The sequence below is a fragment of the Nomascus leucogenys genome, chromosome 10 (genome assembly GCF_006542625.1).
Source record: "Nomascus leucogenys isolate Asia chromosome 10, Asia_NLE_v1, whole genome shotgun sequence".
Classification (NCBI taxonomy): Eukaryota; Metazoa; Chordata; class Mammalia; order Primates; family Hylobatidae; genus Nomascus; species Nomascus leucogenys.
Genome location: NC_044390.1, coordinates 35,471,244 through 35,484,567, shown reverse-complemented (window position 1 = coordinate 35,484,567; position 13,324 = coordinate 35,471,244). Strand labels below are relative to the sequence as shown.

Here is a 13,324-nt window from a genome sequence, read left to right as displayed (position 1 = left end):
AGTTTTCCCAGCACCATTTATTAAATAGGGAATCCTTTGCCCATTTCTTGTTTTTGTCAGGTTTGTCAAAGATCAGATAGTTGTAGATATGCGGCGTTATTTCTGAGGGCTCTGTTCTGTTCCATTGATCTATATCTCTGTTTTGGTACCAGTACCATGCTGTTTTGGTTACTGTAGTCTTGTAGTATAGTTTGAAGTCAGGTAGTGTGATGCCTCCAGCTTTGTTCTTTTGGCTTAGGATTGACTTGGCGATGCGGGCTTTGTTTTGGTTCCATATGAACTTTAAAGTAGTTTTTTCCAATTCTGTGAAGAAAGTCATTGGTAGCTTGATGGGGATGGCATTGAATCTATAAATTACCTTGGGCAGTATGGCCATTTTCACGATATTGATTCTTCCAACCCATGAGCATGGAATGTTCTTCCATTTGTTTGTATCCTCTTTTATTTCATTGAGCAGTGGTTTGTAGTTCTCCTTGAAGAGGTCCTTCACGTCCCTTGTAAGTTGGATTCCTAGGTATTTTATTCTCTTTGAAGCAATTGTGAATGGGAGTTCACTCATGATTTGGCTCTCTGTTTGTCTGTTATTGGTGTATAAGAATGCTTGTGATTTTTGTACATTGATTTTGTATCCTGAGACTTTGCTGAAGTTGCTTATCAGCTTAAGGAGATTTTGGGCTGAGACGATGGGGTTTTCTAGATATACAATCATGTCATCTGCAAACAGGGACAATGTGACTTCCTCTTTTCCTAATCAAATGCCCTTTATTCCCTTCTCCTGCCTGATTGCCCTGGCCAGAACTTCCAACACTTATGTTGAATAGGAATGGTGAGAGAGGGCATCCCTGTCTTGTGCCAGTTTTCAAAGGCAATGCTTCCAGTTTTTGCCCATTCAGTATGATATTGGCTGTGGGTTTGTCATAGATAGCTCTTATTATTTTGAGATACGTCCCATCAATACCTAATTTATTGAGAGTTTTTAGCATGAAGCGTTGTTGAATTTTGTCAGAGGCCTTTTCTGCATCTATTGAGATAATCGTGTGGTTTTTGTCTTTGGTTCAGTTGATATGCTGGATTACATTTATTGATTTTCGTATGTTGAACCAGCCGTGCATCCCAGGGAAGAAGCTCACTTGATCATGGTGGATAAGCTTTTTGATGCGTTGCTGGATTTGGTTTGCCAGTATTTTATTGAGGATTTTTGCATCAATGTTCATCAAGGATATTGGTCTGAAATTCTCTTTTTTTGTTGTGTCTCTGCCAGGCTTTGGTATCAGGATGATGCTGGCCTCATAAAATGAGTTAGGGCTGATTCCCTCTTTTTCTATCAATTGGAATAGTTTCAGAAGGAATGGTACCAGCTCCTCCTTGTACCTCTGGTAGAATTCGGCTGTGAATCCATCTGGTCCTGGACTTTTTTTGATTGGTAAGCTATTAATTATTGCCTCAATTTCAGAGCCTGTTATTGGTCTATTCAGGGGTTCAACTTCTTCCTGGTTTAGTCTTGGGAGAGTGTATGTGTCGAGGAATTTATCCATTTCTTCTGGATTTTCTAGTTTATTTGTGTAGAGGTGTTTATAGTATTCTCTGATGGTAGTTTGTATTTCTGTGGGATCAGTCATTTTTTATTGCATCTGTTTGATTCTTCTCTCTTTTCTTCTTTATTAGTCTTGCTAGTGGTCTATCAGTTTTGTTGATCTTTTCAAAAAACCAGCTCCTGGATTCATTGATTTTTTTTGAAGGGTTTTTTGTGTCTCCATTTCCTTCAGTTCTGCTCTGATTTTAGTTATTTCTTGCCTTCTGCTAGCTTTTGAACGTGTTTGCTCTTGCTTCTCTAGTTCTGTTAATTGTGATGTTAGGGTGTCAATTTTGGATCTTTCCTGCTTTCTCTTGTGGCCATTTAGTGCTATAAATTTCCCTCTGCACACTGCTTTGAATGTGTCCCAGAGATTCTGGTATGTTGTGTCTTTGTTCTCGTTGGTTTCAAAGAACATCTTTATTTCTGTCTTCATTTCATTATGTACCCAGTAGTCATTCAGAAGCAGGTTGTTCAGTTTCCATGTAGTTGAGCGGTTTTGAGTGAGTTTCTTAATCCTGAGTTCTAGTTTGATTGCACTGTGGTCAGAGAGAGTTTGTTATAATTTCTGTTCTGTTACATTTGCTGAGGAGTGCTTTACTTCCAACTATGTGGTCAATTTTGGAATAGGTGTGGTGCTGAAAAGAATGTATATTCTGTTGATTTGGGGTGGAGAGTTCTGTAGGTGTCTATTAGGTCCGCAGAGCTGAGTTCAATTCCTGGATATCCTTGTTAACTTTCTGTCTCGTTGATCTCTCTAATGTTGACAGTGGGGTGTTAAAGTCTCCCATTATTATTGTGTGGGAGTCTAAGTCTCTTTGTAGGTCACTAAGGACTTGCTTTATGAATCTGGGTGCTTCTGTATTGGGTGCATAATATATTTAGGATAGTTAGTTCTTCTTGTTGAATTTGTTGAATTGATCCCTTTACCATTATGTAATGGCCTTCTTTGTCTCTTTTGATCTTTGTTGGTTTAAAGTCTGTTTTATCAGAGACTAGGATTGCAATCCCTGCGTTTTTTTGTTTTCCATTTGCTTGTAGATCTTCCTCCATCCCTTTATTTTGAGTCTGTGTGTGTCTCTGCACGTGAGATGGGTTTCCTGAATACAGCACACTAATGGGTCTTGACTCTTTATCCAGTTTGCCAGTCTGTGCCTTTTAATTGGAGCATTTAGCCCATTTACATCTAAGGTTAGTATTGTTATGTGTGAATTTGATCCTGTCATTATGATGTTAGCTGGTTATTTTGCTCGTTAGTTGATGCAGTTTGTTCCTAGCCTTGATGGTCTTTACAATTTGGCATGTTTTTGCAGTGCCTGGTACTGGTTGTTCCTTTCCATGTTTAGTGCTTCCTTCAGGAGCTCTTTTAGGGCAGGCCTGGTGGTGACAAAATCTCTCAGCATTTGCATGTCTGTAAAGTATTTTATTTCTCCTTCACTTATGAAGCTTAGTTTGGCTGGATATGAGATTCTGGGTTGAAAATTCTTTTCTTTAAGAATGTTGAATATTGGCCGTCACTCTCTTCTGGCTTGTAGAGTTTCTGCCAAGAGATCAGCTGTTAGTCTGATGGGCTTCCCTTTGTGAGTAACCCGACCTTTCTCTCTGGCTGCCCTTAACATTTTTTCCTTCATTTCAACTTTGCTGAAACTGAGAATTATGTGTCTTGGAGTTGCTCTTCTCGAGGAGTATCTTTGTGGTGTTCTCTGTATTTCCTGAATTTGAATGTTGGCCTGCCTTGCTAGATTGGGGAAGTTCTCCTGGATAATATCCTGCAGAGTGTTTTCCAACTTGGTTCCATTCTCCCCGTCACTTTCAGGTACACCACTTAGACGTAGATTAGGTCTTTTCACATAGTCCCACATTTCCTGGAGGCTTTGTTCATTTCTTTTTATTCTTTTTTCTCTAAACTTCTCTTCACGCTTCATTTCATTCATTTCATCTTCCATCGCTGATACCCTTTCTTCCAGTTGATCGCATCGGTTACTGAGGCTTGTGCATTCGTCATGTAGTTCTCATGCCGTGGTTTTTGGTTCCATCAGGTCCTTTAAGGACTTCTCTGCATTGGTTATTCTAGTTATCCATTCGTCTAATTTTTTTTTCAAAGTTTTTAACTTCTTTGCCATTGGTTCGAACTTCCTCCTTTAGCTCAGAGTAGTTTGATCTTCTGAAGCCTTCCTCTCTCAACTCATTAAAGTCATTCTGCATCCAGCTTTGTTCCATTGCTGGTGAGGAGCTGCGTTCCTTTGGAGGAGGAGAGGTGCCCTGATTTTTAGAGTTTCCAGTTTTTCTGTTCTGTTTTTTCCCCATCTTTGTGGTTTTATCTACCTTTGGTCTTTGATGATGGTGACGTACAGATGGGTTTTTGGTGTGGTTGTCCTTTCCGTTCGTTAGTTTTCCTTCTAACAGTCAGGACCCTCAGCTGCAGGTCTGTTGGAGTTTACTGGAGGTCCACTCCAGACCCTGTTTGCCTAGGTATCAGCAGCGGTGGCTGCAGAACAGTAGATATTGGTGAACTGCAAATGCTGCTGCCTGATCGTTCCTCTGGAAGTTTTGTCTCAGAGGAGTACCCAGCTGTGTGAGGTGTCAGTCCGCCCCTATTGGGGGGTGCCTCCCAGTTAGGCTACTCGGGGGTCAGGGACGCACTTGAGGAGGCAGTCTGCCCGTTCTCAGATCTCAAGCTCTGTGCTGGGAGAACCACTACTCTCTTCAAAGCTCAGTTGGAAATGCAGAAATCACCTGTCTTCTGCGTGGCTCACGCTGGGAGCTGTAGACTGGAGCTGTTCCTATTTGGCCATCTTGGCTCCACCCTCCAGAAATAAAAACTGGTTTAGGTTTTTGAAGCATAAGGGTAATTTGGATAAAGAGCAGTACATACAACTGAAGGCCTAGAAACAAATCAAAGTGTGTTCAAAGGATGGCCAGTGTATGGAGAGGAAAGGGAAGATGTGACAGATTTTAAGAAAGAAAAGTTAGATTGGGGTGGGGGGTTGGGTAAAGGAGAAAGGAGTTAGAGATATCTGACTGGAAGACTGATTTGAAGTGATTGTGGAAATTAATAGAAAAGGCTTTGGTTTGTGGAAGAAGATTACGGTCTAGATTTAGACATGATGACATCGTCACATGAAAATGGCAAACAAGGATTTGAAATCTTGGGACTAGAGTTATAGAGATTTATTAATGTAGTGTAGCATGTTTGAAAAAAAAAATGGAGTTGGAGGTCAGAGGTCTATTTGCATTGAATCCTGGCTTAACTAAAAATACATTAGGTGTGTCCAATTCACAAAATAGCTTAGAAATGAGATCTTATAAGAAAAGCTATACACCATGGAATACTATACAGCCATAAAAAAAAGAATGAGATCATGTCCTTTGCAGGGACATGGCTGGAGCTGGAGGCCATTATCCTTAGTAACCTAATGTAGGAACAGAGAATCAAATGCCACCTGTTCTCCCTTATAAGTGGGAGCTAAATGATGAGAACACATGGACACATAGAAGGGAACAACACACACTGCCGCCTATGGAAGGGTGGAGAATGGGAAGAGGGAGAAGATCAGGAAGAGTAATGGATACTTATTCTTCCTGAATCACCCAGGGTGATGAAATAATATATACAACAAACCCCCATGACACGTTTACCTATGTAATAAGCCTGCACACCCTGCAGGTGTCCTCCTGAACTTACAAGTTAAAAAAAAGAAACACTTGTTATTTTAAAAGTTGATACTTAAAGCCACCTTACCAGATCCCTTTCAAAATTAGGCTAGATAGTAGACCAGCAGGCATATGTCTGTTTCCAGAAGAATAGTGTATAAATTGGTTTTTAGCAGCTTGATGGCACATTTTCCTCTTACGCAAATTATACTTTTGCAAGTTCCACAGACTTCCAACACTTTGTGCTTTAAATTTCTAGATCTTCTATCCTCCCCAAGCTAGTAGTTAGTGCTTTTAAATATTGTTACAGATAATTAAAGGAATTTGCTAATGAACAATAAATATCTATCTGAAAAAAGATAGGAATTGATTTGTGGTTTGAATTGCCCCCTCCTCAAAAATTATCCTGTTTCAAATACACATTGTTGTGTGTTTTCTTAATATAAAGGCACATTTGTATTATATTTCTTGTATCGCTAAAATGTAATGTTATTTAATATATTTACTATATAATTTATACTGTCATATAAAATGCTATTGGCCACTTACTTTACTTAGAGCTATGCTAATTTTGCATTGATGGGGAGTGATAGTTGTATTGAGCCAGGTTCCTAGCTTAGGAGGGTGACAGCTGGGCTGCTGCAAGTCCGGCCTGATAGACATGCTAGCTTTATCTCAGGGAGCCATAGGGTAACAGATGGCTCATTACTTATTCAGCAGTCATTGAATGTCTGCTGTGTGCCAGGCACATGCCTGGTGCCAGGCATTTAAAGATGAATCAAAGTCCCTGCCCTCAAGAGGTTGATAGCCTAATCCCAGCCAGAAAGCCCTCATATAAAATTTTCGCTTTTGTCATATGCAAATAGAAAGGATCATGTGAAATTCAGTGAACTTGTTATATGATTGTTAAGATTCAGTATTTTTATAAGGTGGCTTATTCCTTTGTACTTCTCCCTAGGTCCCACATTAAATGCATATAGAGCAACCAACCAACCAAATAAACAAATACCCCATCTGGAAACTATTACCCTGCAAGCTATCAGTAACATGCTTTGAGATTTGAACAGTCATCATGAGGATATTTTCAGCTGAGAAGTTGAAATCTGATGGAAAGCTGAGAGCTGTCCTGCAGCTGATTACTGATTTGTAAATTTGTTCCAAGATGGGACATATATGGAAAACACCTAGTTTCTGTTTCTAGAATCATGGTTAATGTTGTGGCATTAAACTTATACTACTAATAGAATGTAAGTCTCAGAAGGGCAGAGACTTTGTCCTTTTCATCACTTTAGCCCAGCATCTAGAACGGTGCCTGGTACACAGTAGGTTCTCAAATATTTGTTACCTAACTGAATGAATAGGCAACTTGTACAGAAGGTAGGGGCAAATGCTTTTAATTTCAAAAAACTGAAATTTGTCATTATTTCACAGAAAATGTGCTCTCACTGGCCAGAGTAAGTCCTGTAAACACAGAATTAAATTAGGGGACTCAAGCAACTATTATTATATTTCTCCTTTTTGCAGATACAGGGTAAGTGACTTAACCATGAATTTTAATAAAGCTTGCTTTGATATGAGACATTTGACAATTCATGACATTTTCTCCATTTGGCCTAGATCACTTCTGTATGTAACTTTTTTACATACATTCGATACATTCAACAGGGACTCGTGAAACAGCAGGATGGTGAGTGTTCTTGATTCAATGTAAGTCTTTACATAAAAGTTCAGCAAAAAGTATAGGACGTAGTAGTAATGCTTGTATCAAGTTTATTGTTGGCACATTTATATTGAATCCCTCTATAGATCTAATAAAATTTGTGGAGAATTTGGGAACAAATGTCTTTTAGAAAAATATTGTGTTTAATTATTTTATTTGCCTCATTTTACCCTTAATTTTGAACTTTAAGCAGGGTCAGTTTTAACTCATAAAGGGTATATGATAAACCAGATGGTAAATGAGAAGAGAGTTCCAAGCTCATTGAATTGACTCTTTAAGAGATGAAAATGAGGAGGCCGGCAAAGTGGTCAGTTTTATTTTAATTGATGGAAACCATGATGGAGCTCACAATTAAGTTTTCCCTGTATTTTCTACTTTTTTTGTGTGAATTAATAAAGCAGTCATGAGGATAATTCTGAATGGAATAAAGATTGCCATATTCTAAATCAGCAGAAATGTGCAGGTGATATATCCAGGAGAACCAACCTCATGAAAGTGTGTTAATATTTTTGATACAATTTTATAGCAAAATATCTTAAATATCAGGCATGAAAACTAATATGGCCTGACAACTTCAAAGCAGTATCTCTCGAGCACAAATGATTGTTTAAAAAAAAAAATAGCAGATACTAGGCTAGGGACAAGTCTGTGCCAGTTCGTATTTAAAGTTTTACAAAATTTCCTTGTTTATATTTTTTAGGCACTGAAAATATTATCTTGCTTAGACACTGGTAGAAGCCTACCATCTTTCAATCATGTAAAGCAATGAATCTTAATTCTATGGAGAAGTTAGTCACGCTGATAAAAGCTTAGTTTAGCCTTTCTCAAGGTCTGGTATGTTGAAAAATGTTGTATTTCTTTAAAATCCCATATAGTTGGATTTTAATGCCTAAAACAATAGAGATAAAACCTGTTAACCTAATAACCTGATAACCTAATTAATGTTGAATTTCAAAAGGCCTAATAACATAAAAACAGTCTTTAAACTGTATAATACTTTTTTTGACTTTAATAAAACTGAATTCTTTTTGAATACCTGTTGATGGATAATATAATTTAAGCCAGAGAACAGAAAATTTATGTTAAGTATAATTGCCAAGAATATAATATTTTTCTGTTTGTTTAAATAAGAAGCTTGTAGGAAAGACAAAGATAATTTATGAAAACAGGAAGAAAGTGTTACGAGTAATGAATGGTGAGGGTGATGATAATAAAAGTAGTATATCTTCTCTGGTTTCTGTCCCTCTTCCACTTTATGATATTTAGTACATATCATTTACTATGTGTGTTTGTTGTAAACAGGTATTAGTCTTAAAATCTGTTTATTATATGTGCCTTGTGAACAAAGGATTTAGGGCAGCTAAATCTAAAGCAGAATTTCTCGACCTTGGTAATAGTGACATTTTGAGCTGGATAATTCTTTGTTGTGGGGGGCGGTCTTGTGCATTTGTAGGATGTTTAATAGCATCCCTAGCTTTTACTCATTAGCTACCTCTAGCACCCCCGAGATGGGACAGTGAAAAATGTATCTATTCATTGCCAAATGTACCCTGGAGTGGCCAGGGGGTGAGGAGTGGTGGTGGTGGTAGTGGTGGAATCTTCCATGATTGAGAACCATTGATCTAAATGAATGTAATCTGATCATATATCAAACGAAGACATTTTATTGTCTGAAATAAGGAGCCAACGTTTTTCCACTTGTAGTGGGAACTTACCAAAGTATAGGTAATTGAATTTACAATTCATCTTCCACATGCATTTTTGTTTCTAATTTGAGCCATACACAAAACCTTTCTGTTATTTTTTTTGTTTTTTTTTTGAGACGGAGTCTCGCTCTGTCACCCAGGCTGGAGTGCAGTGGCGCGATCTCGGCTCACTGCAAGCTCCGCCTCCCGGGTTCACGCCATTCTCCTGCCTCAGCCTCTCCGAGTAGCTGGGACTACAGGCGCCCGCCACCACGCCCAGCCAATTTTTTGTATTTTTAGTAGAGATGGGGTTTCACCGTGGTCTCGATCTCCTGACCTCGTGATCCGCCCGCCTCGGCCTCCCAAAGTGCTGGGATTACAAGCGTGAGCCACTGCGCCCGGCCTTGTTATTTCTCACAAACAATGTTACTGAGTTTTCTGGATTGTCTTGTTTTCTTTTTTTCCCCTCCACCCTCTGTTAGTGTTAATGAAGAGTAAAATGGCCACAATATAACAAACTAGAGCAAGAAGATTCGTAAGTTAGAGAATAACTCAAATAATTGAGTATTGAGTATACTCACTTAATGAAGGTAACAGCATTGACATTTACTCAGGATGCTGAATGTCTACCTTTTCTTGGGCTAAAATGATAGTCTCTGATGTATTTAACAAATAATTGTGACAAAACTGGTGACTTTTGCTTTATTGATAAAACTGGGATGGTCACAAGTCTGTGGAAAAGTTTGTGAATTATTGAAAAAATGTAGGTACATCTTTAGGAAATGCACAATTGACATTTCAGCTAACTTAAGTTTTCAGCGAAACATTAAAAATAATGAAGATGGTATTTTATGATTTAAATATCTCTCTTTTCTGTTTGTATAGTTGATCAGATGTTTTGGGAAGTTATGCAGTTGAGAAAAGAGATGTCATTGGCAAAGCTGGGTTATTTCAAAGAGGAACTCTGATGCTCTGCGTGGGACCATGCCTGAACTCCCCGAATAACTGAAAAATGGATGAATATTTTTATGGTTACTTGATATTTATTTCCAAGGAGTGGGCCTAAGACTTTTTTCCCCTTTTGCAAATTGCTCTAAGAAGTACCATGATTTCTTTTAAACTGATCTATGCTGTGTTTGCTTATTTAGTTGAACACACTATGAAGAATTCCAGGTGTACTAGTGAATGTAATTTATAGTTGCAAAAAAAAAACCTGAAATAAATAAATGTTAGATTGAGTGTGTGTACATTTTCTCTTCTAGCTCTGACATGGCATTTAGGGTTAGCAGAATGTATTAAATAGTAATTTTCAAACTACACATTAGCTTCCTTCCTTGTGAGAGGCAAGAAAGAAGTCTGAGTGGATAGTACTCCCTTTCCAAGGCCCCCACCTCTAGAATGGCTTTATTTTTGTCTGTTTTCTATATTGGGTTTCAAAAAAGATTTTATTTGAAGAAATATTTCTGCTGCTACAAAGTTTGAAAGTTACTGTTTTAATTATTCTGCTCTCTGTAATTGAAAGAATCCCTTTGGCCAGGCGCGGTGGCTCACGCCTGTAATCCCAGCACTTTGGGAGGCTGAGGTGGGCGGATCACGAGGTCAGGAGATCAAGACCACGGTGAAACCCCGTCTCTACTAAAAATACAAACAATTAGCCGGGCGTAGTGGCGGGCACCTGTAGTCCCAGCTACTCGGGAGGCTGAGGCAGGAGCATGGCGTGAACCCGGGAGGTGGAGTTTGCAGTGAGCCGAGATTGCACCACTGCGCTCCATCCTGGGCGACAGAGCGAGACTCCATCTCAAAAAAAAAAAAAAAAGAATCCCTTTATTTTGGTGATTCGTTAAAATATAATAGAAGGCAGTCAGATTTTATCCCAGAGATGTATTCCTGAGTGTCTTGATGTAGTGTATTCGTGTTTTATATGTGTTGACCACTATATTGTCATTGGAGGGACATAGATGTAAATGAGTTTGATGTGTGTCAAAGGGGTTTTAAGGGGTTTGGGTTGAAAGAATGGTACGTGCAAAGTATACACTGATTATAGAACCACTTGACCTCTGCATTCCAAATTGTAAAACTGACTCAACTGGAGAAATTACAACAAAGAGGTTTGTGGTAGAAATGTAATAAGTATAGAAAAGCAAAAAGAAAAAATGAGAAACCACTTTAGTCTCTGTTTAGAGAAAGCTGCTGTTAATATTTTTGGATAGTAGCCTTTCAGCTTTCAGATATTTCCTACTTACATATGCATATTTTTAAAATAAAAAGTAGGCTTTTTTTTTTTTTGCTTTTTAAACCTAAACATTAAATACATTTTCCCTTGGGTAAACCTACACATCCTAATCCCTGTTTATAGAATTTTAACATAATTTAATTGTGTTTGGAGATGAGGTGGTTTTCAGTTTATTTTTCATATTATAATGCTGTGACGAGTATCCTTAGTTGTACACTTTTGAACATTGTTGAGTTCTTTCGTGTGGATGCGTGGAGATAAAATTGTGTCAAGATATTTATGTATTTTTAAATGTTTGATCTGCATTGCTAGATTGCCATCCAGAAAAGTTAATCAATTTGTATTCACAGCAGCAGTGTATAAGAGAGCTGGTTTTCTGAAGATAACATTTTTTTCAGTTCTGTTCAGAGGTTTGGTCAACCTTACCTGTAGATGACTTCAGCCACCAGGCTGGATGGGAGCCCACAGACAAAAGGACATTGGTGTATGTTATGGTAAAAACCATCAGTACCATGCCTAGCTCAAGAATGTGAAATTGAACCTGAAAAAAACTTTGAACCTACAATTTTATGTTCTGAAAATAGTTATTCTAATGGGAGGGCATTAATAAGAATATGTACCATCAAGGCTTCAGAAGATTTTCCATACAAACTAAAATCACTTTTGAAGAAAGTACCTAAATAAAAAGAGAAACAAATCCAGGAGATACTGTAAGATTTGAAAGAAAGGTAATCAAATACTCAGAAAAAGTTTGTTGATGACTTAAAAAGGATAAATGAAAAATAAGACTAAAGAAAATCAGTATACCCATTAATAATCTTTAGTAATCTATAAGGGGAAGAATGCTTTTCAACCTTATACACTAGAAGCATGCTCTTTAAAATTAATGCAACAGAATGATGACTTGATGTAGAAAATATATGTGGAATTATAGATTAAAATGTGATTGAAACATATTTAGAAAATGTGATTATCTTCCCGATCCTACTCCCTTTAGGAAGAACTTCTTAAACTGGAAGCAGAAAAAAAAAAAAACCATAAAAGGTAACCATAAAAGAAAATAAGTTATGCTATATTATAAATTCTTAGAAATTGTGCATCAGTGGTTAGGCATTGTGACTCATGCCTGTAATCCCAGCACTTTGGGAGGCAGAGGCAGAAGGATTACTTGAGCTGCTTGAGCCCAGGAGTTTGAGACGGGCCTGGGAAAATTAGGGAAACTCCATTTCCACACACACACACACACACAAATTGTGTCCATCAACTTGGGAGGATGAGATGGGAAGATTGCTTGATCCCAGGGGTTCAAGTCCAACTTGGGCAACATAGGGAGACCTTGTCTCTAAAAAAACTAAAGCCAAACTACAAACTCTGAGGCAATATCTGCAAAAAAAAACTAAAGCCAAACTACAAACTGAGGCAATATCAGCAACATTTATAACCAGTAATAGCTTAGTATCAAGAATGTATACAGAAATTCTACAAACCAACAAAAAAGGACAGTGTCACAGAAAAATAGGCAAAAGACTGAACCAGGCCTTCCACACAATTAGAAGTGCATATGGGCCAATAAACATATTAAGAGGTTTTCATCTCTCAGTCAGGAAAACGTAAATCAAAATGACAATGACATCTTCGAATTCATTCGATTGGTGAAAATGAAGAAACACAATAAAGTCAAGTTTTGGAGAGGGTTTTAGTCAATAGGATCACTCACATATTGCTGATGGGGGTATCAGTTGGTATATCCACTGTGAAAAACCATTCACTAGGAAAGTTGGGCCAGGCCCAGTGGCTCATGCCTCTTGGCTTTGGGAGGCCAAGGTAGGAGGATCACTTGAGCCCAAGAGTTCACGACCAGCTTGGGCAACATAGGGAGACCACATCTGTACAAAAAAAATTTTTTTTAATTAACTGGGCATGGTGGTGCATGCCTGTGGTCCCAGCTACTTGGGAAGCTGAGGTGGAAGGATTGCTTAAGCCCAGGAGGTTGAGGTTGCAGTGAATCGTGATTGTGCCACTGCACTCTATCTTGGGTGACAGAGTAAGATCATGCCTTAAAAAAAAAAAAATGGTATACCCATGGGCCAGCAATTTCACTTTTCAGTATATACTTGAGAAATGCTTGCACAAGTCCCCCAGATCACACGTATAAGTATGTTTTAGAATAAATTAAAATATCTATTTTTAGGAAGGTGTAATGTGTTCACAGAATGGGTGATTATTACATGGCAGCAAAATGAATGAATACCAGCTACTTGCAGCACAGTAACTCAGAATGAAAAAGCAGTTCTGAGAAAACTATATATGACATACTTTTCTCATAAAAGTCATGAACAACTGAAACTGAACAGCTGTTTAGGCATTGACATGTGACAAAACTTTTAAAAAGTAATAAAGTTCAAGATAGTGGTTACCTCTGGGTGTTGGAGAGGTAGAGGAGGAGCAAATCTATGGGT

The 13,324-nt window shown here is 38.1% G+C and overlaps 1 protein-coding gene across 5 annotated transcripts in view; it reads left to right on the top strand.

Annotated features, from left to right (window-relative positions):
* Positions 1–9,870, top strand: part of RAB3IP (RAB3A interacting protein) — a 66,675-nt gene extending 56,805 nt beyond the window's left edge. For 2 of the 5 annotated variants that reach the window (XM_030819995.1, XM_030819996.1), the window contains exons 9-11: positions 6,659–6,758; positions 6,845–6,914; positions 9,518–9,870. In XM_030819995.1, coding sequence (XP_030675855.1) covers positions 6,659–6,758; positions 6,845–6,914; positions 9,518–9,600 — 253 coding nt within the window. In that variant the 3' untranslated portion in view covers positions 9,601–9,870. Of the gene's footprint in view, positions 1–6,185; positions 6,605–6,658; positions 6,759–6,844; positions 6,915–9,517 lie in introns of those variants that run through there. The other 3 variants (XM_030819998.1, XM_030820000.1, XM_030819999.1) reach the window with 2 other exon arrangements.
* Positions 9,871–13,324: the final 3,454 nt, after the last annotated feature.